The following is a 24,931-nucleotide window of genomic DNA, read 5'->3' as shown; positions in this document are numbered from 1 at the left end:
TGATCATTTTAAATGAGTAGGACTTGGACAGATGAAGAAGAGGGGAAAGCATATTTCAAGAAGAGGAGGGAGGCAGCTAGAAAGCGGCACTGAATCCAGATGGTGAAAGACCTTGAATGTAATGCTAAGGAGTTTGGGTTTTGTTCTGTCAGTCATTGGGGGCCATCAAAAGTGTAAACTCTCCTAGTCCCTTTTATTCATCACACGCCTCTTCATTGACCTTCTTCCCTTCTATAAAACTATGCATCCTGTAACCAAGACTATCTTCCTTACACAGAAATCCAAACTCTTCATCCAGGTCTTCCAAACCTCTTCCTTTCCTTCTCACTTTAACTCTAGGGTATTTGAAAACTTCGTATCTGCTTTCTAAATCACTCTTGAAGCTAACAGTAAACAAAACATAAATATGCACATACATTGCAGCGTTATTTATAATCGCAAGAAATGGAACAACCTTAAGTGTCCATCCTCAGCAGGCTGGCTAAATGAGTTATGATATAGCCGTATATTGAATATTATTCAGGTATCTGAAAGAACGTAATAGATTTCCTTATAGACATGAAAAATTATTCACAATCTATTGTTAGGTGAAAAAAGCAAGGGACAGAATAGAAGGTGGAGTGTGATTAATGTCTTGGCTTTTCAGATTATTTCTCTCCATTTATGGATTCATAGAGAAAAGCCTGGAAGGTTTGAGTAGGGCTAGTTCTGAGTAGGGGAACTTGGGGGAGGGGGAGGGGGAGGGAGACTTCATTTTTCTACCATATATCCTTCTATGTTGTTTGGATATTCTACCTGAGCATGTGTTAACTTCCTAACAGAAACCTGTATTTGCACATAAACAGCATAAAGCAGAGACATCCAGAGTTACTCAGTTCATAACTTCCATAGTGTCTTAGTAATCTTTTTCATGGCTCCCCCAGAGCAAAAGAAATACCTAAAGTTCTGTTTATTAAGTCGTTCAATCCAAGCAACCTAGTATTTATGTCCTAACAACTTAGTAGCTGTGGGAAAAAATGATCCACATAAATTGAAAGAAAACTATTTTTATTTCATTCTTAATTAACCCCAGTTGTATATTAATGGGATGTGTATGCTTGTTGGGCACCTCATAACTCCTCAAACCTTGGACTCAGAGTGGACACCCCCACCCTTATATCCTGTTCTACATGGATTTTCTCAAGATATTTGCCTCTTATCACAGCAGCGACCAACCCCCTGCTGTGCATACATGACGTCATTGAAAGGAAGGCAGTACCAGCTACTTTGAGACTTTGAACTACCTGGAGCTACTAGTTTCTCTGGTGTCTGAACCTGCTGATTCCATCAAAAATTTAAAATGTTCCTCAGCGCCCCATGAGTTCACTGTAGTTCCTCCAGATGCCTTGGGTTTGGGAACCCATAGGCATAAAAAATGGTGGGTATGGCCTTGGAATTTCACCTCATTAGAGTGTCTTCAGTGGCTGTGCTTCCATGCCTTTTTCCTTTGCTATATCTAAATTTGAACTGTGGTGCAGATCTTTCCGGAACTTTGGGGCCCTTGAGCCCTGACTCATGCCTCCTTTCTGCTGGCGCAGCAGGAGACTTAATTTAGTTATCTTATGATAAGCCTCCCACTCTTTCATCCTTTGAAGTTTTATTTTAAAGTTACTCTTTTAAATGAGAAATACTTGAAAATGTTTTGCTTGGCTTGCATCCCCGAGGAGATAGCAAGTTTCTGGAGAAGGGAGACCTCGCCTCCTATTTCTTCTTGGAGGATCCCAGATCCCTACACCATGATGGCCCTGTGAGGTCACTCCATAAATGTCATCCTCAGCAGCAGCCGTGAGGACTCTCCTGGGTCTTTCTTGTCTCTTCCAGTATGGACGGACGCCTCTGCACCTTGCGGCCAACAACGGGATTCTGGACGTGGTCCGCTACCTCTGTCTGACGGGAGCCAACGTGGAGGCGCTGACTTCGGTGAGTAGCCCTCTGGCAGGAGAAAGCAACTGCAAACCCCTCAGGCCTCGAGGGCACAAGGGGAAAGGTATTGCTTGGCAACTGCACTCCAGAGCAGACAGGCTGCCGTTAAGCTTCAGCTCCTCCACTGCAGTTACGTAAACATTTGCCCACACAAACCCGGGTTAAGAGCCCAATAATGCCTCATCCTCTTCTTCCACCAAGCCTTCACTGCCAGGAACACCTGCTGTTTCCCACTGGCCTTTTCGTTTCCTGTGTTACACAACAGGCCTTTGTGTTTTCTATTAGATTGTGTGTTTATCTTTTCTAAACGTGCCCCCTCCTTACAGGGAGGGAGGAGGAAGGCCCCCCAGCGTGGAGGGAACAGGTGACAAGAGCTGTTCTCTCTTTTTTAAAAAGTCCAGCTTTGCTCTTAGGCCCACGACATATTTTAAAATGAGATTTCTTTAAATCTCATTTCTTTAAGTGTCTCGCTCCCGACATTCCCCGTTCCAGACCTGGTACCTCTCTGCAGAAGAAACCCTTTGATTCACATTTCAAGAAATACCAAAGAGGAAAAATATGTCCGCTAAGAGATAAGGTTGCTGTTTTACTGCTGCAGTGAAACATTATCATTTGAGTTGTTTCAGGCCCAACAGTGGATTGAGTCTCCATTTGCTCATGTGGGAGATTCCTAAAACTCACTAGGACTTTGCTGACATAAAGTGTTTCTCTAAGGAGACCCATTGGAGTCTTGAAATATGGTGGCCAACCTTGGGAAAATCAGGGCTCTGAGGCTGGAGAGTCATACAGGGGTTGGCAAACTATGGACCACGGGCCAAATTCAGCCTGCTGCCTGCTTCTTTTAATAAAGTTTTACTGGGACACAGCCACGCCCATTGTTTACACATTGTCTGTGCCCATTTTCACTCTACAAGGGCAGAGGAGCAATTGCAACAGAGACCCTATGGTCCTCAGAGCCCCAGATATCTGCTACCTGGCCCGTGACAGAAAATAGGTACTGGCTCTTGGCCTAGGACATTGCCTCCCTGGCTGCGCTAATGTGACAGGGATGTGATTCCCTCCCCACAAGCAGTGGGTCTGTTCTCTGCAGTGTTGAGCCTCGAGCTGGGCTCTTCTGCAGGCCCAGTGCTTACCAGCACTCTACCTGGGATTGTCCCTTCTTAGGGCACCTCCTCGCCCATCACAAGCCCACCTGCCGCCGTGCAATGACCTGACGTGCCATTTTCAAACCCTGACCATCCATGTCTTGGCACTCAGTCCAGCTACTCCACGGTAGAGCACCGATGTACATTTTGATGGGGAGAAGTATTTTTTTGTTACAGATGTTGCCTCATAAAAAGTAAACTGTCGAGGATGGCTGTGAAGATGCCAGCAGCTGCTCCTGCCCACCCGGCAGTGTGGGCCGGGACCTCTCAAATGTGTGACCTTCGGCCTCTGCTGGGTCCTTGGGCTGCCCGCTGACCACTGTGAGCCCACGGTCATCTCCCCTTGCCTTTGGCCGCCCCCTCAAGAGGCCCTCGGGTGTAACTCCTGCTCCCCACCCTTCCCAGCTCACTGCAGACGCTCCTCCCTGGTCCCTACGGGTCCACCTCATGGGACCTCAGTCGTTTATTCATTCAGCAGATACTGAGCATACACTGTGCACCAGGCACAGAACAGGGAACACAGAGGGACCAAGTCAGGCAAGCTGGCCCTCCCTCGGGAAACTCTAGTCTAACGGGAGAGAGTCAGACCCAGGGGTCACAGCAGTAAATATACAGTTACTGGATGGGACCTGTGAGAATTAAGAGCCAGAGTCCCCAGGGACGTTTCCAGGGGGGTCAGGAGCACTCCGCAGAGAGAGTGGAGACAGAAGGAAGGCCCTGGCCTGGCTGAGCTGGAGCACGGCCCGGACTGGCCCGGCCGAGGTGGGGCTTGGTGGGGCTGGACGTGCATGGCCCCCCCAGCAGGCATGGTGGAGACGGGGGTCTCCTAGGGCGGGGAAGCCACGTGGGCTCCGCGCAGGGTGCGGGTCATCACAGAGGCGCCGTGCTGCGGGCTGAGGCCGGCTCCATGGAAGGACAGCTTGCTGCCTGTGTCATACTAGACCTTCTAGTAGCCACATCTGACACGGAAAAAGAAACAGAGGAAATTCATTTCACTAATATATTTTAATATGTTAAAAGTAACATATAAAGTAATGTATTTTGCACAATAACGTGCAAAATATTATGATTTTGACTTGTAATCAGTATTTATAAATTATTGAGATACTTCCAGTTCTTTGATTGAAGTCTTCGAAATCTGGGTACGTTTTATACCCACAGCACATCTTAGCTCGGCCTCGTTTCCAGCCCCGCAGAGCCGCGTGTGGGCTGGGCTGCCGCCTTATTGGACGGCACAGCCCAGCCCTCTTCGTGGGCCAGCTTTTCCCCTCTGCCTGACCGCAGGGTTCTTCCCATCGGGCACCACCTCCCTCGACCCTAGCGGCTCTAGCTGTTACCCTCCCTCTCCCAGTCTGTCCTCAGCCGGGATAACTGAGAAGAGTCTTCTGAAGGTCTGATCCTCTTTTTCCTTCCCTCCCACCTCTCCTCCACCCACCACAGTCTGTCCTCGACTCCCGGAGTTCCCTCGACTCTGCAGAAGCCCCAGTCACCTCGCCTTCAAAACTTTTTTATTGTAAAATAAAACATTTTTTTTAAGGAAAGGACATGAGCAAAAGTAAAACTTGGTGGATTTGACAAACACCTTTGTAACCCCACTAAGGTCAAGAGGTAGAATTTTCGAGGCCACCCCAGAAACCCCTGGTGGCCTGTCCCAGCTGCAGCTCACCCCCACCCCTGCCCCCAGTGGAAGCCCCACTCTGACTTTTGTTGTACTATAATCACTTCCTTCCTTACCTTTCTCTGTTGTCTTTCTCACCTAAGTGCCAGCAGTTATGTCTAGTTATCTCTCCAGGACACGGCACTTCCTTGACACTCTCTCTGGCCTTGGATAAGAAGATCCTACTTGCCCCTGCTTCCCCTCCCATCTCTGCTGCCCTCCTCCAGCTCCAAGTCTTCTTGCTGCTGTTCCACCCCCCTGGCCGGCTGCCCTCCCGCTCTCTGCCCCCTGCTCCTCTCACCAGCCCCAGGGCTGCAGCTGCACCTGAGAACTCAGGTCCACGTCCGAGTCTCCAGCCCCACTTGTCCCCTGAGCACTGCGCTGGGACCCAGCCTGGTGGACACCACCTCTGGAAGGCCCCCCACCTCCATGCTGCATCCTCTCCCTCCGGGTCTGCTCTCCTCCCTCAGTGTCTGCCCTTTGCAAAAGCCTTCTGCGTATATCCAGTCGTCTGGTCCAGGAAACATGGATGCTCTCTTCCCTGGCATCACGCTGGTGGCCACATCCTGGATTCTTCTCGAACTCACAGCTCTTTGTCCTCTGCCTCCACTTGGTTCAAATCTCACTGTGTATTTCCCCCAGGACCAGCTCTGCCTCGGAACTGGTCCCTCACCTGTAGCCTCATGGCCCTCCTGACAGTTCCGACCCAGCACCACATTCATCCTTCTGGAAAAGCCAGTCTGCAGTGGGCTCCAGTTGCAAATCATCCCGGGGCTCCGTTGCCTTCAGGATGTGCCCTCCATGGCCTGGTCCCTGCCCACTGCCCACATCACTCTTCACCTTGCACCCCCTTGGCTATACCAAACTGAGTGGGACTATTTGCAGGTCCTGGGACCTCGCTCATTCCCACCTCATCCAGTTGGCACATGCTGTTCCTTCCCTCTGGAGCCTCCTCTGTTTCCAGCCCCACCCCTTGCACATAGTGCCCCCACGTACACACACATACCCCTGCCGTGAGGCAATAAGACATGCTTCTGCCTTCACAGGGAGAGCCTTTCAGTGCCTAGTGGGCACCCAGGCACATAGTAGTGCGTGATATTGGTGTCAGGACGATTCTGGAACACTAACTCCTTGTCATCTTCCAGTATTCAACCGGAGCCCTGGGACAACTCCTCTTTCCCAGTCCCCTTCAGTGGGTGTGATTCGCCCCCTTTCTTGCTCTGTTGGAATTGACCCCTGATTCTCCCATGAGGCTGTGCGCCCTTGGCCATGATCACGTGTAACTTGTCCTGGTCTCCTAACTGGTGTCCCTGCTCCCATCCTGCCCTGTCCACAGTCTGTTCCTCACACAGCAGCCTGCCTGACCCTGTGCAGACATATGTCAGATCATGTCCCTCATCTGTTCAGAGCTTCCTTCAGGGTAAAAGTCCTCGTGATGGGGATGTCCCTAAAGATCCACATTGCCTCCCTGTCCCCATGTCTTTCTCCTCCTCCTCCCCTTGCTCCACCTACACCAGTCACACGAGCTTCCTTGATATTCTTCAAACATGAGAGTCATCCTGCTGCCTCAGGGCCTTTGCACTTGCTGTTCTTTGCAAGACTTCCTCAGGTATCCAAATGTCTTGCTCACTCACCTCCTTCAGGTTTTGACTCAAATATTGCCTTCTCAGTGAGACCTCCCAGACCACTGTGTGTGACAAGCAGGGCAGTGAGTGCTAGGATCGCTCGTGGGCCAGCTGCAGAGCTGGCAACTTGCTCAGGGGTGCATGGTAGCACAGGGCCAGAATGAAGAGATCCAGCTCCTACCCTTTTCCCTCTTGGACAGAAAGTCAGGGAGTTTTGGGACACTCTCAGCTCTTTTTTTTTTTTTTTTTGATGATTACTGCTGCTTGCTTTTTCTGTGCCTGGTACTTTGTCGGTTCTTTCCATTTGGTTTTCTCTAATCTGCTCAAGAACCTATGCAGTCAGGGTGTCATTTCTCATGCTGTAGATGAAGAAACCCAGGCTTCAGGAGACCGAGTGACTGACCACACAGCTGGGGAGGGGCAGAATCCATACTTAAACCTGGGTCCTTCTCACTCCAAAGTTCAAACTCTTTCTACTACACTGGCAGACATTTCTTTTGGAAGCCCAAACAGTGTCCTTTAGAGCAACATGTTTTGCAAACTGTGAAGTGCTGTGCAAATGTAAGGAATTGTTATTGATGGCTGCTTTCCTGACATTTGAGAGACTTAACAGTGGAGAGTAACTTTGCCAGTGAACATCCTCTGTCTGTGTGCTATGCAGATCTGAGGTCTTCAAGGGAAATTCATGGCCAGTCACACCAGAGGACAGAAAATTTAAGTCGAAGCTCAGATTTCTTCCAACTAAGGCAATGGTCCCAAAACTTCGCTGCACAATAGAATCACCTGGGAGGGCTTTCGAACCCTGGTGATGTCCAGATCACACCCCAGAGAGGTAGAAGCAGAGCATACGGGTGGGAGCCCGGGAGCAGGAGTTCTTAAAGACCCTGGTGATTCCAATGTGCTGTGAGATTTGGGAACCAAGGCCTGTTCTTATCATGTCAGGAAGGATCTAGACAGTTTGGCATGCATCCCTGGTTTGGATGTGGTGCCTGACAAATTACCTAATTCACCCCAAAGCAAACCAGAAGCTTTCGTCTGCCCATTGGAGCCATTTCAGGACTTGAGGGGGGCAGAGAGAGGTGGGTGGCATGACTGTAAAGCACGCCTCCTCCGGAGTGCCCACCTGAGCTTCGACCACAGCGTACGGCTGTGGTTCTCAGCTGGGCAGTTTCACCCCCCCAGGGGACGTTTGGCAATGTCCAGAAACACGGGGTTGTCACAGCTGGTGGAAGGGGAATGCTACTGGTGTCTGGTGATGGAGGCCAAGGTGCTGCTAGCCACCCCACAGCGCCCGGGACAGCCTTCCACAGCAGAGGGTCGTCCTGGCCAAAACGTCAGTAGTGCCGAGGCTGAGAAAAGCTGATCTGATGGCAGGGATTGTGACCTGGGTTGAGAGATTGGCAGGTGTGCTGTCAGTCAGATCCGGGCATTCCCCCAGCCTCCCCGGGGAATAGAACTTTAACTGTCACTGGTGAACACTGAGAGATGGGCCAAAGGCCCCTTAGTCTTCTTATTTAAAAAAATATTGCTTTTATTTCTTTTGAAGTTGCCTCTCATCTTTTCTACTTTTAAATTTGTAATAATTCCTAAAACTGCAGCAGAAAGATCCCTCAGCCTCGGTTCCCTCCTCGGTAGTGCGTGAACAGCCCGCGTTCCTGCCGCCCTGGAGTGGCTCTGAGGTTACTGCACACGACGCACTGAGATTATTAGGAGGCGCTCAATAAATGTTAGCCATCATCGTGCATGTTCACGGCCTGGAAACAGAAAGGAATTCGTTCAGTGTGAAACTGCAGCCCTGTGAAAATTCTCTAAAAAGCAAACACCAAAGTGCTGTGGACCCTTATTTCCTCTTTTTATGTTCACCGAAAATCTTCAGATCAAAATTGTAAAACTCAGCCTTTTCTTTTTTTTTTTTTTTTTTAACATCTTTATTGAAGTTTAATTGCCTTACAATAGTGTGTTAGCTTCTGCTTTATAACAAAGTGAATCAGTTATACATATACAATATGTTCCCATTTCTCTTCTCTCTTGCATCTCCCTCCCTCCCACCCTCCCCATCCCACCCCTCTAGGTGGTCACAAAGCACCGAGCTGATCCCCCTGTGCTATGCGGCTGCTTCCCACTAGCTATCTATTTTACATTTGGTAGTGTATATATGTCCATGACACTCTCTTACCCTGTCACATCTCACCCCACCCCCTCCCCATATCCTCAAGTCCATTCTCTAGTAGGTCTGTGTCTTTATTCCCGTCTTGCCACTAGGTTCTTCATGGCCTTTTTTTTTTTTTTTTCCTTAGATTCCGTATATATGTGTTAGCATACTGTATTTGTTTTTCTCTTTCTGACTTACTTCACTCTGTATGACAGACTCTAACTCCATCCACCTCATTACAAATACCTCCATTTCATTTCTTTTTATGGCTGAGTAATATTCCATTGTATATATGTGCCACATCTTCTTTATCCATTCGTCTGTCGATGGACATTTAGGTTGCTTCCAGGTCCTGGCTATTGTAAATAGAGCTGCAATGAACATTGTGGTACATGACACTTTTTGACCTATGGTTTTCTCAGGGTATATGCCCAGTAGTGGGATTGCTGGGTCGTATGGTAGTTCTATTTGTAGTTTTTTAAGGAACCTCCATACTGTTCTCCATAGTGGCTGTATCAATTTACATTCCCACCAACAGTGCAAGAGTGTTCCCTTTCCTCCACACCCTCTCCAGCATTTATTGTTTCTAGATTTTTTGATGATGGCCATTCTGACCGGTGTGAGATGATATCTCATTGTAGTTTTGATTTGCATTTCTCTAATGATTAATGATGTTGAGCATTCTTTCATGTGTCTGTAGGCCATCTGTATATCTTCTTTGGAGAAATGTCTATTTAGGTCTTCTGCCCATTTTTGGATTGGGTTGTTCGTTTTTTTGTTATTGAGCTGCATGATCAGCCTTTTCTTTGAAATGCACAGTAATTACCAGTAGCTAGCTTGATAGGAGTGCTGCAGATTGTCCAAGGAAGGATTTTAAGACGTTAGCTTCCACTAACTAGAATTTGCCAGCAAATGACAGTCTTTATCGTTGGCCTAACTGAAGAGAGGAGGCTCAGGACGCAGGGTAATCTGCCCGCTGACGAGGTGCCCGGTTTGATTAAAGCCTGTGGGCCTGAGACGTCTCGCCATTGGACCTCAAAGCACCGATGCACGGTTTTTTCTACTTCTTATCTTCCTTTTTTTGGACAATCAAGTGAAATAAGGATTCCACAGACAGGGAAATAATCCAGGACATGGTCTTTTGTCCACCTTATTTGCTTCTGATGCCTATCACACTGTTTCTGCCTCAGATGGCAGTACTGGTGTATGGAAAACACAGCTCTCTGTCGTGAAGGAAAATACTAATCGTTTTTCTCCAACAGGATGGAAAGACAGCAGAAGATCTTGCTAAATCGGAACAGCATGAGCACGTAGCCGGTCTCCTCACAAGACTCCGAAAGGTGAGAAATTGTGGTCTGAAATGCTCTGTTTTTATGTGAAAGATTCTGTTTTTTCCCTTGTAAATTACGAGGATGAACAAAAGAGGCTTTGGACACACAGGTAGTACCAAAAGGCACTGGTCCTGTGCTGTGGTTTGCATATCGATTTGCATGAACACATTGGCTACCTCTCTGATTTCTTCTTCTGTATCGAGACTTGGAAATCATTGGCCTCTTTGCAGTCACTCTGCCTGGTTTCCCTCCTCCTACCCGCTTTGTAATACCTGCCCCCTCCCCACTGTGAAGTAGAGGGGAAATGAGAAAGCTGACTCTGCTTCTTTCTTTCTTAATGTTTTGAGCTCCAAGATATCACTTGTGCTCTAGTTTATCAAACATTGTTGCTCTAAGGTTTGAGGAAACGTGACAAAAATAAGTAAATGAAGGTGTACCTTTCCAGCCCACATCATAGCAGTATGTACTGAGAGACTTCAAAATAGTCACACCCTTTAAGCTAGGGATTCTATGTCTGTGACTCTATCCTGAAGAAATGGAAGAAACGCAGAGAAAAAAGTTCTATGCACAAAGATGTCCATTGCAGTGTTATTTATAATACAGTAATAAAAATTGGAAACATTGAATGACCAACAATGAAGTCTAGTAAATTGACAGAAGTTATAAAATAGAGTGGTTTGGGGCTGTGAAAATGTTTTTGAAGAGGTTTTAGTAACAGGAGTTTATTGCTTAGGATGTTCCTGGGCTTCAAAGCAGAAGATAAATTATGTGCACATTATAATCTCAGCTATGTCTTTTTAAAATGCATGGAAAGAAAAGGGTAACAGTGGTGTCTTTGGATTTTGCTTTTTTAATTAACACTCTTCTTTAAACATTACTGTATTTTTTTCCAAATTTCCTATAATAATCATGTAATAATTTTTCAAAAAACAAACTTTATAGAAATAAAAAAAAAAATTACTCAGTTAAGTGCTCATTGAAAAGGTATTGTCCAGAATAAGCTTGGGGTATCCTACAAAGATCCTGCCATATAAATTGAAAAGTGCCTGGGGGACAGATTATAATGTCTTATAATCACAGTAACTTTCACAGCTACTGAAAGTTTGAATTTTCATAGTGGTCCCCTGGTCCCCTGGTCCTGGTTGAGGGGGGAGTGAGAAGGGACACATACGTAGGTTGGAATGATTTCTTCCCCAGTGCTCAGAGTTGACCTGGGGAAGATAATTCATTTTCACACCTTTGTGCTTTGGATCCTGTGAACTGATAAACACTGAGATCCCCCAGGCCACTGCAGGGGTTCAGTCTCCCCTTTGATCTAGAGGTTCTAGAAAGAGATCCCTCCTTATTCACATGTTCTTACAGGAAAGACTTAAATTAACTCTGGGCTTCGAATTCTCCTACTCTGTACCACCATGGACCGTCTCATTGTGAGGGAGAATTTGAACTAGAAAAACAAGAGAAAACTTTTTGTTTACAGGCAAAACAAGGGGGGTGTGGGGGAACCTATGAGTCTGTCAGCAAATCAATAATGAACTTTCACATAAAATCTCCTAATCTTAAAATTCACTTTATTTGAAGCTGTATTCAGCCAAATGAAACACAACTTCAGGCCACCGGTTTGCAACCTCTGACTTTTGCTGGATTTTATAGTAGGGAGCCCCACATTTGAGCGTGTGTGGAGTCTTACGTTCATAGACAAATTGTCACAATATAAGAGCTGTTTTAAATTGATTCCCCTTTATAGTATTCATCCATAGTGGAAAGAAACTGAAGCAAAATCTGGCCTTTCCACAGGCTGGATGAGCACACATTTTTACAGTTAATAATTTAGCCTCTAGTATGGTCCACTGGTAGAAAGAAACACTTTATTAGACTTAACACCTTAGCAGGTATATAAACATGCTGAGTCAGGTATTCTCAGGTTTCCCAAATTCCACAGAGTGGGATTTTAACCCACCTGCCACTCCCGGCGCCATCGTCCTGATCTGAGCCCCAGCATTGTCCTTGCAGGTGTTTTGTGGGCTCAGCTGGCACACGGGGAGCCCCCTCACAAGTGTAGCACTCTGGACAATCCCACTGCCACATACTTTCTTGGAGTGCTGTTCACCATCTCAGGAACTCTTGTTATACAGCAGTGACCCAGGGGAAGGTGCAGTCTATTCATCTTTAAGCAAAAATCAACTGCAAACCACGATCTCCAGTGGTCTGAGGTCACGCTTGGCTGAGGGACGAGGCTTTTCCTTGGACTGTGCTGTGTTTTACTGCCCATCTACCCCTTAGGAAGATCCTTCCTTTTATTTAAAAACAGATTGCTATGCTGGGTGCAAACCCAGATGTCTATTATGGCAGGTTGGAAAAAACAGATAAATGCCCAGAAAAAAGACAGGAAGGAGAGCACCCAACACGATAGCTGAGGTTGGATGGATTGGATGGGTGTAATATGTTTCGACTACTATTATAATTAGGAATATATATAGGAGGTACAGCTCCACGCATCTCAGGGAAGGGTGGCTGTTTCCAGACCAGAATTTTGAATTCCGGGTGGCGTGGGTTCTTGCCTGGTCCCAGTTTGGCTTTCCCTTTTTTTTTCTTCCATTAATTTGCACTTTGTTTTTTGGTGTCTAGATTTTTTTAAGAGGGAATATTACGTTTAGTATTTTACCATTATCCTGTGGTTTTTGTAAGGAGACAAAGAAAGTCATTTCAATGCCTGTGAATATAGTACGTCATCCCTGTTAGAGCCCAAAATCTACCTAAAGGTTCCCCTCTCATCTTTGCTTTGAGAGGCAAAATATGGGTTAAAGGCTGAGAGCACAGACTCAGGAGTCCCCACTCTGACATCTAGCTGGATGAACTAGCCAACTGTTTAACAGCCCTGGGCCTCACTTTCCCTGTTTGTTAAATGGGCTGAATATAGTGCTACTCACGGGATGGTGATGAGGGTCGGATGAGTGATGTAAATGATGTCCTTAGGGCAGTGCCTGCACACAGCAAGCACCATGTGTTTGCCACAGTCGGCATCCTTGCTTGCATCCTGTGGACCACTCTCTGAGTCCTGGGGAAACACGGAGGTTTCCATGGAGGCTCCTCTTGTGACCCACCCCACCCCCGGGAGCAGATGTTGGGGTGTCAGCAATAGCAAATGTGGCAGGGTACACTTGAGAGTCATTTTTAGTAACAGCCACCATTTACTCCTCGGTATGTGTGGCAGCAATGTAATTTTACATCCCTGAGATGGGGACGTTCCTGCAGGAAACCTGGACTCCACAAGGTTAAGCAACATACTAATTAGTGCAGAGCAGAGATCCAGACCAAAACAGAAATATCTGCTCTCAGGGCTCGATCAGGGGCTCAGGGCTTCTTTGGTGCTGATTCCTCGCCAGCCAGGGATGGTCCTTTCCCCCAGTGAGTTCACGGGCTTTGTGGCAGGCATGGGTCGCCTTCCGCGGGGTCACCCAGAGCCCCATTCCCTTCAGCAGAGTTTTCCCCAACTCTGTGTTCAGCGAGACGTGCGTTTCGCTTGCCTTTGTCATTCCCTCGAACGGCTCTAGACCTCAGTGCTCTGAGTCGCCAGAAAGGGAGGAGTTGGTTGCCAAGCATTTCTAACCACACTCTATCTTTTTTTTTTTTAAATAAATTCAAAAAATAAATAACTGCTTGGGATTTGGGGACACCCAGCACTGGAACCTAATTCTTGAAAATGATCGCGATGTCCCAGTGCATCCCTGGAGAATGCATCACAGAGGACTTGTGGGCAGTTGCCTCAAGGAGCAGCCTCTACCTGCACAGAAAGCCAAGAAAGTAGATTTATGTGCAATCATAACCGGGATCGTCTGCAGGAAGAGACTGTCCACAACCCGGTACAATGGGCGAGGGGAACGGGAAGAGGGTAACTTATACTTAGGGGCATCTTATCGCCATTTCCTTTCAATGTTATTGTCTCCTCCATATGTGCCAGTGTTTCTCACCAGGGTGTTATCAGCATCAGCATGTTGGGTGGGTGGAACTTCCTGTCCTTGGAGGATGCGAGGACCCCCAAGCGTCTAATGTCTAAGGTATTCCCTCCCCCATTCATTGTGGAAACCAAAAAAACTGCCTCTACACCTTTCCTAACACCCCTTAGGGTGTTGCCACCGTCAGTCCTACCCCCCCACGTGGATCCTAAGCACAGTCATGGGAAGAAGTCCGCGTCTGGGACAGCAGGGAGTTGGCCTTAAATTGCCTTGCTATGCCATTTGGTTTCTAAGGGCCAAATTAGCAACAGAAAGGTTGCCTGTGGTTTTCACCTTTAATCAGTTGGCAAGGCTAGGAACGTATTTTTAAACATTTGTTAGGGGTAAGCCATGGAGCTTTCTCTTCGGAAATAGAACCAAAGTCATCTTGTTCTTCTGCCTGATCCAGGTGTTGGTATGTCCCAGGGTTTCATCTGTTCACTCTTAACCCCCTCCCAGTGGGTAGTGTCATCTTTGCCTTTGACTTCAACTGTTGACACATACTGAGGACTTTCCAACCCTGCCTCCATCCCTCATCTCCTTCTAGAAGCCCACACCTGCGTGTCCATAGATCTTTTTTTTTTTTTTTAATTTATTTATTTTTGGCTGTATTTGGTCTTCGTTGCTGCGTGTGGGCTTTCTCTAGTTGCGGTGAGCGGGGGCTACTCTTTGTTGCGGTGCACGGGCTTCTCATTGCTGTGGCTTCTCTTGTTGCGGAGCACAGGCTCTAGGCGTGCAGGCTTCAGTAGTTGTGGCACGCGGGCTCAGTAGTTGTGGCTCGCGGGCTCAGTAGTTGTAGCTCGCGGGCTCTAGAGCACAGTCTTAGTAGTTGTGGCGCACGGGCTTAGTTGCTCTGCAGCATGTGGGATCTTCCCGGATCAGGGCTCGAACCCGTGTCCCCTGCATTGGCAGGTGGGTTCTTAACCACTGCGCCACCAGGGAAGCCCATGTCCATAGATATTCTGATCTCCATCTGATGAGTCACAAACTTGATGTGTTTAAAAGTCTATTCTTCCTCTTCCTCTCTAGTCTGTTCTTCCCTAGTGAATGCATGACTCTTTCCAATCACGGAAATCAGAAATTTGGAAAGAAAAAAAAAAAAAAAGTCATCGTGTTGACCAGCACGGGACAGCAGAGGGCGGGCCGGAGGAGACTGAGAGAAGATTTTGATCCTTTGAGCAGGGGGCTGACTTCGGGGAAGTGAGACCCCTTGCAGCCAGCACATCTGGGCAGGTGGGGGGAGAGGGCGGCCGAGCTGGGGCTTGTGAGGGTAGGAAGAACACAGTGCATCTTCCTCTCTGATCCAGTTCAACAGGAGATGATTTGGGGGTAGTGGCATGTTGGGGCCCCAGGTAGTGTCTGGGAGAGCCCACCATACACATCTCTCCCCAGCTGCGTGTCCAGTGCCATCACATTCGGGGCTTGAAATCAGCCGTGGTGGTGGTATTTACACCACAGGAATCAGCAAACACTACAGATCAGGACTTCCCCCCCCTCCCCACAAGCCCCCTGCAATGAGCTGGTCTTCCAGCACACCATTGCTACGGGGTCTCTGGAGGCTCCCACAATTCCACCTTGCATTGTAGGCACCACCTTCTTATAAGAAGGAGCTGCACCCTCTACTGTCCCCGGTGCTCACCCCCACTACTAAACAAAGCCCCCTTCAGCCCTCCAAACCTGCCCAAGAATTGTGTTGTTACTTAGCCAAACCACTTCTCCTTCTCCTAGAGAAAGGAGGGGTGCATGTTATGACAGGCGGGGAGGGCTTGCACTTAGATTTTGCATTGGCATCCATTTTTACTATCACTGCAAGGTCCATTCTCATCTGATTTTAAAATACTACTTTCAAGGGGGTTTGGGGAGTTGGCTTATTTTTATTTTGTTTGATTGTCCTTCTAATCAGCTTTTCTGTAAACTGATATTTAAAGTAGTTGCTTTTCCTAAGCCTGAGACTAGACAGTGAAGAAACATGCCCAGGAATATTTTGAAAAATAGGACAAAGTTGGGAGTTTGCCCAGAATTTAAAATTCACCACAAGTAAACTGCATTTGCATAATTAAGAGTTGCTGCTCCCATCCTGCTGGGTCTAATTGCGTCCTGCCACGTGTGGAAAGCCCTGTCATCTCTCCATGCTCTTATTTGGCTTTCCCAGTTTGGAGATGGTCCTCTCTGTCAATCTGCTGATGTTTAGTTACCTTTGCAGGTGAGAAAGTGAAAGCTAAATTGCCAGGGGGCAAAAGGTGCTGGAAGAAAGGGAACTAGAAACCCAAATTAACCAGGCCTTCAAAAAGCAATGCAGTTTCCAAATAATGCAGTTTCCAAATAATACTCGTTTAAAAGATAGTCACAGTATCTACTATAGGCCAAGAACTGTTCTAGGCACCAAAGAGACCACAGCAAACAAAAGAGGCAAGACCAGCCAATAAACAAATAAGAAAATGCCAGGTAGGTCAGGGGGTGGCAAACAATGGCCATAGAGCCAAAACCTGCCCATCACCTGTTTTTGTAAATAAAGTTTTATTGGAGCACAGCTACACCCCTCCATTTACTCCTGTCTCTGGCTGGTTTCTAGACACGTACGTGGCAGTCACAACAGAGACCACCTGGTCCTTTACAGAAAGGTTTGCTGCCCCCTGGTGTAAGTGTAGGGGATTCAAACGGGGTGAAATGAGAGAAAGCAAGGGGGTGGCAGGTGGTGGCTGCTTTCCACTTACTGGTGTGGGGATGCGTCTCTGATGCTGACGTTTAAACCAACACCCAAAGCCGAGAAAGAGGAGCCAACCAGAGGAAGGGCTGGGAGAAGGCAGAGGGAATGAGTGAAAAGGGCCTGAAGCAGTAAAGAGTCAGGTGTGTTCTAGGAAATAGATCAAAAAGGAGGGGGTGATGGGGTTAGCAACAGAGTTTGAGTGTGGTCTTTGGGGCAGAAAATGATGTCCGAGGAGATCTGATCTGAAAGATAGGCCCAGCTTTACAGATCTTGGTAAGGTGATTGGGTATTGGTCCAGGTGTGTTAAGTAAGTAGGTTAGGAATTTCCCTCTGCTCAGACCGAGAGACCAGATAGAAGGTGGTCTTGGCGGCCAGGTGAGATAGGACAGCTGCTTGGACCAGTGTTGTCCAGGCTCAATTACTTTGTGAGCTTTGGGCAAGAATACAAATGGGAGCTCACTTTCCTGTGTAAATATTTAAAGTATATAGTTAAAGCTAACGGGGAAATATGTGCTCTAGCCTCCCACTTTCACAAACGCACCTTTGTGAGCACCTGGAAGCCCAGGTTCTGGTTTAGGATTCTGATTCCTCGGGGTTCACTGCTGCCTCCCCCCAGCTCCCCAGCCTGCTTGCAAGAGGCCTCACCACGTCCCAGCCACATCTGCCAGCCTTTGGGGGCGAGGGGGACAGGACATGAGAATACTTCAACGCATGAGCCAAGACTTGGGTAACAAAGAACCCTCCACCCCCCCGCCCCCGGGCAGTGTCCCTGCTCGTGCTCCCCCGGCCCAGCCAGTGAGGACCTGACCAGCCCGGGCACAGGGAGGGTCTTAGAGCTTCTGTTAAATATAGACCACGGATGGACTTTAGTGCTCCCCCTCCAAAGAAATCGATATTCTACCACCTTCTAGAGCTAGCCAAGAGCACACTCCGTACCTTCCTTTGCCCCTCTCCGCATCAAAACCATAGTCTGCATTGGAGAGCACACACTCTTAGGCTGGTGCAAGCTGCCTTCCCGGGGACCCCGGTCTGGATGCGCCACCCGTCCCTGCTGCGACATCTAGTGGTGAAAAGTGGAAGCGCATCACCCACCAGGAGGGGAGGGATTTCAGAAACTTCTGTCTCAGACTGCTACATCAAATACAGTTATGTTCAGATTCTCCAAAGTTCTTAGTGAGCACAAGGAGGGGTCATCCTCGAGGACGAGGTTAAATTTCCTTAGACAGGAAATCTCGAGTATATCTTGCTTTTCCTTGCCTTTCAAGATAATGGTGGATTCTGTCAGTCTTGATGGAGAGCAGTCTCCTGGCTCATCTTCCCAAGGGCAAGGTGAAGGGTGAATGAGTCCATCCCAGCCCAGGCCAGCAAGTCCTGGTGGAAGGGGAAAGGAAGGGCCAGGAGATGTGCAAAGGCCCTGGGCAGAGAGCGGGAACGTGGGATGGCTTGCAACCCCTGTACCCCTTTCTTTGGCCTGCGAATTATTTTTCTCACCTGCCCTGCATTCACCTCCACTTGAAAGGTGAGAATGCGTGTGTGTTCGTATGATCGTCTGGAATTGAGGACATTGTAAAAGCCGAGCTGTCAGTCCAGTGAAGCAGTATTTTCTTGGACAAAACAAGATTTCTTGAGGACAGTTATTATTGGGGAAACAACACGTGAGCTAGTGATGGGTCCTGAGATGAGCACAGCCCCTCCAGATGAAGGCTCAATCTGCAATTTCATAAAAAAAAAAAAAAAACTTGAAGCCTCCCTGGGGCTCCCCGAGGACGTGGCGCCTGTTAACACAGGCCAGCAATCCAACTCATTTGCTTAGGAAAAATGAGGTGCCGAAATGTGCCCTTTGTCCATGCAAATCCAGAGCAGGGGGGACCCTTCTCATTCTACTTGTCTTTATTGTAGCAATGACTTATAAATCTTACTTTAAATCGGGACCCTGCACCAACTGGGAAGTGTCTTCTGAGTGGGACAAGCTGGAAATGGCCCTCCTTGGATATTCACAGTGCTTGTAACTCAAGACATCCCCACTTTGAGATTCTGCTCTCGATCTGCAAATTCTTGTTTACCGCTCCCTGCTCCCCACTCCCCTTCTGAGAAACCCACCACCTCCCTTTCACTGACAGCAGTGGTAGAAAAGAGACCTGGTGGTGAGTTCTGTCTTTGCCTTGGGCAAGTGCCTTGGCTCCTCTGAGCCTTGGTTTCCACATCTGAAATGGAGAACGACCACATTAACCACAGAGGTTTCTTTGAGGTTTAATAAGGGATGTGAGTGAAAACACAGCATAAGCTGGAAGATACAAACGTGGAAGTTACTGCTGCAGACAGGAAATGCATCTGTCACAACTCCTCCGGGTGTTCACGAAAGAATAATTCATGACCCTTCCGGGGGTACTGCAGTGGGCGTGTAGCAGAGGAAAGAGACTGGCTCAACCCCAACTTCAGCAAAGACAAGTGGGGATTTATAGCCAAGGAGCAAGGGTGTGGGGGGTCAGTGGGTGGAAAATTGCTAAGAGGAAACCCAAAGGCTGGGAGGCTTCTTGCTGGATTGACTGCTTTGGATTCTCTTATTAGATGGTCAGCCGGTTGTGGCCACAAGAGGAGACAGAGGGGAGGCTCAGGGCAAAACATAGCTTTTTATATCATAGGTCGCAGAGAGACAGGGGTTAGAGCATTGTCACAGAGCTCAGACTCAAGCCAGGGGCAAGCTGCGAGCCCCCGTGGCAAGTGCCTTTACTAGGGATCAGGGTGGGTACATGAGGAAAGGCAGGGAGAGTGGGGGGCAGTGTCACTGGTGCGTTTGAATGTCACGGGGTCACCCTTGGGAGGGTAGGAAGGGGGACTTGTGGCTGAGCCCACCTTGCACACCGGTCGGTGCACCTGGGCCGACACTCACAGCCTGTTTGTGGGGATGTTGAGGCAGCGGGAAAATAGGAAGTTTTAAAGGTTATAATATTCATCAGGATTCTTGCTGAAGGCGCGCCAGGGTGATCAGGTGTCAAGGTTGGGCATGAAGAATTTGCTCAGATATCAGGGATGGGGGATTTTCTGTAAACGTGACCCTGCAGGATTCTTGTTTAACCTGGACTAACCGGACCAAGGTCACAGCCCACTGTCACTGGCTCCTCTTCCCTCTTGCCTCCATTTCTGGGGCTGACCTGGCAAGCAGGCAAACAGATCGCCAGCCGCTGCCGGCCCGCCACTGCCCTGCGTGGAATGGGGAGGAGTGAGCGGGGCTCTCAGCCTCAGGCAGCGCTGAGCAAAGTGGAGACATACCGTCTCTCAGCTGCGTGGGGCAAGCCCACCTTGGTTCAGAGCTGCTGCTGGAAGCACGTAGGGTAGCACCTGTGTCCTTCGGTTCCCTCGGTGCAGGTCTGCTCAGAGAGGAAGGGCCTGCGGGGACTCGTGCAGAAGGGACAGAAGTGCTTCACACACTTCACACAGGACAGACATGTTGGCCAAAGCTCACAGTGTCAGGATCAGGAAGGCACGAAACGGAAGACAGCAGCGAGCGATTCACTGCGCAGTGCGTCCAGACCTAATGACGGGATTGAAGCTGGAAGCAGGTTTTCTGCCTCTGCACTGTGTCAGGAGAAGCAGATACTGGCTTCACACGAAGGAGCTGTGCGTGTTAGGTGGCTGCGTGTCAGGAAATAGGTGGAGAACTTTTTAATTTACTCAGTGAGGCACTCCTAGCGGAAGGGGATGCTCAGAGTTCAGACACTCAGCGTGAGTTGGGTGGAGGTGTAGCGGGGGCCTGACTTAAAGGGAAGATAAAGGGCTGGTTTCGGAGATTAAATTAGAATGAGAGATGGTAGATTTGTTTCAGGGGGTCATGGGCTCATCGGCAGCAGTAGATGGCACGGGGGAGAATGCCAGCGCCCCATTTCTTCATGCCTGCTCGGCAGCACCCCAGTGAGTAACTGTCTCAGGAGAGAACTTTTCAGCTTCTGTGCTGACTTGGGTAACAATTCAGGGGAATTGCTGGCAAGATACCCCAGCTTTTTCCACCCAATGCAGTGCTTGAGGTTAGAAAAAGAAACCAGATCACTGTCCAAACCATGGTGTCCAACCCTAGCCGACCCAATACTTTATAATGTACATATTGTGATACCCCTTTACTCTCCCGAAATAAAATTCAAAGATAACAATGTACCTACACAGGTAATTTTAGAAGATCAATAGAGGGACTTCCCTGGTGGTCCAGTGGTTAAGACTCACGTGCTCCCAATGCAGGGGGCCCAGGTTCGACCCCTGGTCTGGGAACTAGATCCCGCGTGCCACAACTAAGAGCCCGGCGTGCCGCAACTAAAGATCCCACATGCCACAACTAAGACCTGGCACGGCCAAATAAATAAATATTTAAAAAATACAAATAAAATAAAAGATCAATAGAATGCCCTAACTATAATATAACAAAGACATCGAAGGAATATATATAGTATAATAGAATGTGTATGTAAATGAGGAGCACAGGCAAAGAGGAGACATTGTGAAATTGGCAGATACTTGGACCCATCTGCAGAATCACTGAATATAACACCTACAGATGCCACGGATGTGGGAGGAATAGCAACTCAAATACAGCAGCAACAGGCTGACGTTTCAGAAGTGGGGATCAGAGCTCCTGAAAGATTAGGAAAAAAAACCCATGTATATATAATTCCACCAGTGTATAAAATAGTTGCATTCTTGGGAAAGTCACTATGTATTAAACCAAGCCCTCCCAAAACCCTCTGGGTCATATGTAAAATGCAATTAAGTCCTAAGCTCAGGTGATCATAAACAAGGTTTTTCTCTTATATAAATGCTCAGCAGACACTCAGAAGTTAGGCAGACTCAAGAGAATTCTTACCGCTCAGGCCATTGTATGTACACGTCAGGACCCCTAGCCCCCACCTACCCACCGCCAGCAGCAGCCCCCAACGCTGAGAACTAAAGCTGCCACCGTCCATTTCCAAAATGCCAGCTAGGGGACAGTGTTGCCCCTGCTGAGAAAGATGGGTCAGAGTTTACCAAGAGAAAATGCGGGTAGGAACTCAGGAGAGCTGTGTTTGTTACTGAGCACGCTCCCATCCTTGGTTGTTGGTGGAAAAAGTAACGGTGGCTCAGCTGGAAGAGATCAGCAGTAAATCAGCGCCTCCCAGGATTTGGGTCTGGAAGCAGTGGACCGGCCAGGTCTGAGATCACACTGAAAGGGAAAGGCAGACACTTACCTCCGAAACGCTCTTGCGTGGGTCACCCCTGAGTACATCATTTACACAACACCTCTTTATTGGGCATCCTACCTGTGCCAGGTGCTGGGGATACCGTCTCTCCCCTCAAGGTTTGGCCCCTAGTCTAAAGGAGAAGAGTGTCACGTGATTACCCTACAGTCTAGTGGGGTGACGATGGAGAGCCACACGTGCACTTGAGCCTGCTTGTGAGGAAACCTCCTGGAGAGGCCACAGCAAGATAGGTCTCCTGGGAAGTTAACAAGCTAAAGCAGAGAGGATCATTGTGGGTAGGGGAGAAGGGCTCGACCTCAGGCTGCAAGCCACAGCTCTGACAGGCTGTTATTACTGGGTTAGGAGCTGGGAAGCGGGCCGGGTGTGTGAGGCTGGGATGGAGCCAGGGTGACATGATCAGTGCCCCACCACGTAGCCCTTGAGGTGGGTTCTCTGGGGGCACAGAGCACCTCACCAACACCATCCCTTCAAAAGCACCCATGTTATATTTGATATCACACTGTCCGCATGTCTGTGTCCCCCCAAAACTGCGGATCTGGGGCGGGTGTAGACCTTCCTGTTCCAGCACACGGGAGGTCCTCCATAAATGTTTGATGATGAATCTGTGAATTATCCAGGACTGCGGAGACTCCTGCTTCTCCCCTGTAGGGCTGAGAAAGAAGAAAGCGGAAAGGTTGTCATGGCCCCCAGGCCCCTCCCCAGCATTTAGCTTTGTACCTTGTGATGCCCTTCTTCTCATCATCTTGTACCTTCAGAGCGTCGTAAAGGAGCAAGACCCCTCCACACAGAAGGAGCAGGTGACTTGACCAGTCTAACGGGGCTGACCCCGTTTCACTTTTAAATTGACCACTTGGCAGGAATTGCTCCATCCAATTCATTGTGCATCAAAATGCAATGGAAGTAGGCAAATCCACTGAGACAGAGCGCACTGGTGGTTGCCAACAGCCCGGCAGAGAGGGGCCTGGGAAGTGACTGCTCATGGGCACAGAGTTTCCTTGTGGGGGGATGAAAACGCTCTGGGACCAGATAGCAGTAATGGTTGTACAACATTGTACATGCACTAAAAGCCTCTGAATGGTTCACTTTAAAATGGTGAATTGTATGTTTATTTTACATTTAAATTTTTTTAATGCAGTGGGGACAGAACAGACTGTATCTACCACGTGGGTAGAAATTTCAGGTTGGGGTGCAAACTTCCAGTTATAAGTTAAATAAGTCTTGGGGATGTAACGTACAGCATGGTGACTGTACCGCACATTTGAAAGTTGATGAGAATAGATCTTTAAAATTCCCATCACAAGGAAAAAAATTGTTACTATGTGTGGTGATGGATGGTAACTAGACTTACTGTGGTGATAATTTCACAATATATACAAACATCAAATCATTTACACTGTACACCTGAAACTAATATAATGTTATAGGTCACTTATACCTCAATTTTTTTTAAAAGGCAAAGAAAACTCGCAGACCGGAAGGATGCAGCAGGGGTCCTGAACCGTGGGAATCCGCGTGTGCCTTTTGCTCAGGGGCTGCTCTTCTCCTGTGACTAACAGGCCCTCTCTCATCTATATTCAGGACACGCACCGAGGACTCTTCATCCAGCAACTGAGACCCACACAGAACCTGCAGCCGAGAATCAAGCTGAAGCTGTTCGGCCACTCGGGGTCTGGGAAGACCACCCTGGTGGAATCTCTCAAGTGTGGGCTGCTGAGGAGCTTCTTCCGAAGACGCCGGCCCCGGCTCTCCTCCACCAACTCCACCCGGTTCCCACCCTCACCCCTGGCGTCCAAGCCAGCAGGTAGGCACCCCACCAGCCCCTGTCTCTCCACTGGGTACTTCCAAGGTCAAGGTCTGGGAGGAGGTGTGGCTTTGTTTGGAGCCCTTGGCCTGAGGCTGACCGGTTCCCGCTGCCTTGGTGGCTTCCAGGTGTGGTCCTCCCGTCTCTTGGCCAGTGAGCGCACCCTGCCCTGGTGCTAGTAAGGAAAGGGCCTCACTGAAATTACAGTCCGCAATCACAAGCGTGCAAAATAACACAATCGTGTTCTGCTCGGGGAGTCTGCCCTTGAAGACACAAAGAGCTTGTTTGGACTGACATAGGTTCAAGGTTGCACGGATGGAATATCAGCCCGCAGGACGGGTCCTCACCCCTTATGCTTTCTTCTTGGAATGCTGCGGGCACATCCAGGAATGCGAGAACACAGAGCCACAAAACTGGGTGCACGGGGAAGCCCGTCCTCGCGTATCTGGAAGTGGGGTGGTGGCTTTGAAAGGCTCCTTAATGGCTTTTCAGTGAGCCCGTCTGTTCACCTGGACCCTAGTTGGGAAGCCGATTTTGCCGTCTGCCTCCACCTCCCACAGACACGAGTATCAACGGGTTCACACCCGGAACTCCAGGGTGGCCTGTCCCTCCCCAGGGAGAAACACCTGCAGTGAGCAAGAGGAAGTGGTGCAGTCTGGGGTGTCATTTTTCCTAAACCCACCCTTTTAGAGTGAGGAAATTAAGGTTTTCAAAGATAAGAATAGAGACCTTCAGAGAGTTTCCTAAACAATGTCAATGTTGAAGCTCTGTGCCTCAGACTCACTTTCTGTACATATTACGAAGGTGTCATACCTGTTCCCTAGGATGAAAACAAATGTTTTAAAGTTTGTGTTTCTATGTAATTTCTCTCTCTACGAGGAAGGATGTCTGGGCAGCATTAGCTGGAGTGAGGGACAGCTGATTGAGATCTGCATGCCCCTTTCAACTTCTTCCCTCTGAACACAGTAATAGAATTGGAATTAGGGGAAGAAGTGTAACCAAAATGGATATATAATTAGAATGATTACAATATTGCTAACACGTGTTGCTAATGCATGCTGAGTACTAACTGTGTGCCAGGAGCTGGGCAAAATGTGGTACGTGTGACACCTCATTTAATCCACGTGACAGGCTTATTGGCATTTTTACCACCCTTTTACTGAAGCCTTGAGGGGTCAAGTAGACTGCCCGGAGTCACACAGCTGGCGATTCATGAAGTGTCTGGCTTCTGAGCCAGGGCTTATTAATGATACTTATAACTCCGTCTGACTTGGGGCATATTTGTGCTCATGTTTTCCATTTTCCACTGTAATTTTGCTCAATTTCAGTATGTAAGA

General features: G+C 48.4%; 1 protein-coding gene across 8 annotated transcripts in view; it reads left to right on the top strand.

Annotated features, from left to right (window-relative positions):
* DAPK1 (death associated protein kinase 1) overlaps positions 1-24,931 on the top strand; it is a 212,205-nt gene that overhangs the window by 162,662 nt on the left and 24,612 nt on the right. For all 8 annotated transcript variants that reach the window (XM_059924486.1, XM_059924487.1, XM_059924488.1 and 5 more), the window contains 3 exons: positions 1,861-1,959; positions 9,804-9,881; positions 23,372-23,594. In XM_059924486.1, coding sequence (XP_059780469.1) covers positions 1,861-1,959; positions 9,804-9,881; positions 23,372-23,594 — 400 coding nt within the window. The remainder of the gene's footprint in view (positions 1-1,860; positions 1,960-9,803; positions 9,882-23,371; positions 23,595-24,931) is intronic.

Source organism: Balaenoptera ricei, chromosome 6 (assembly GCF_028023285.1).
Source record: "Balaenoptera ricei isolate mBalRic1 chromosome 6, mBalRic1.hap2, whole genome shotgun sequence".
Taxonomy (NCBI): Eukaryota; Metazoa; Chordata; class Mammalia; order Artiodactyla; family Balaenopteridae; genus Balaenoptera; species Balaenoptera ricei.
Note: the sequence above shows the minus strand (reverse complement) of the source record. Positions and strands in the feature narration are given on the sequence as shown.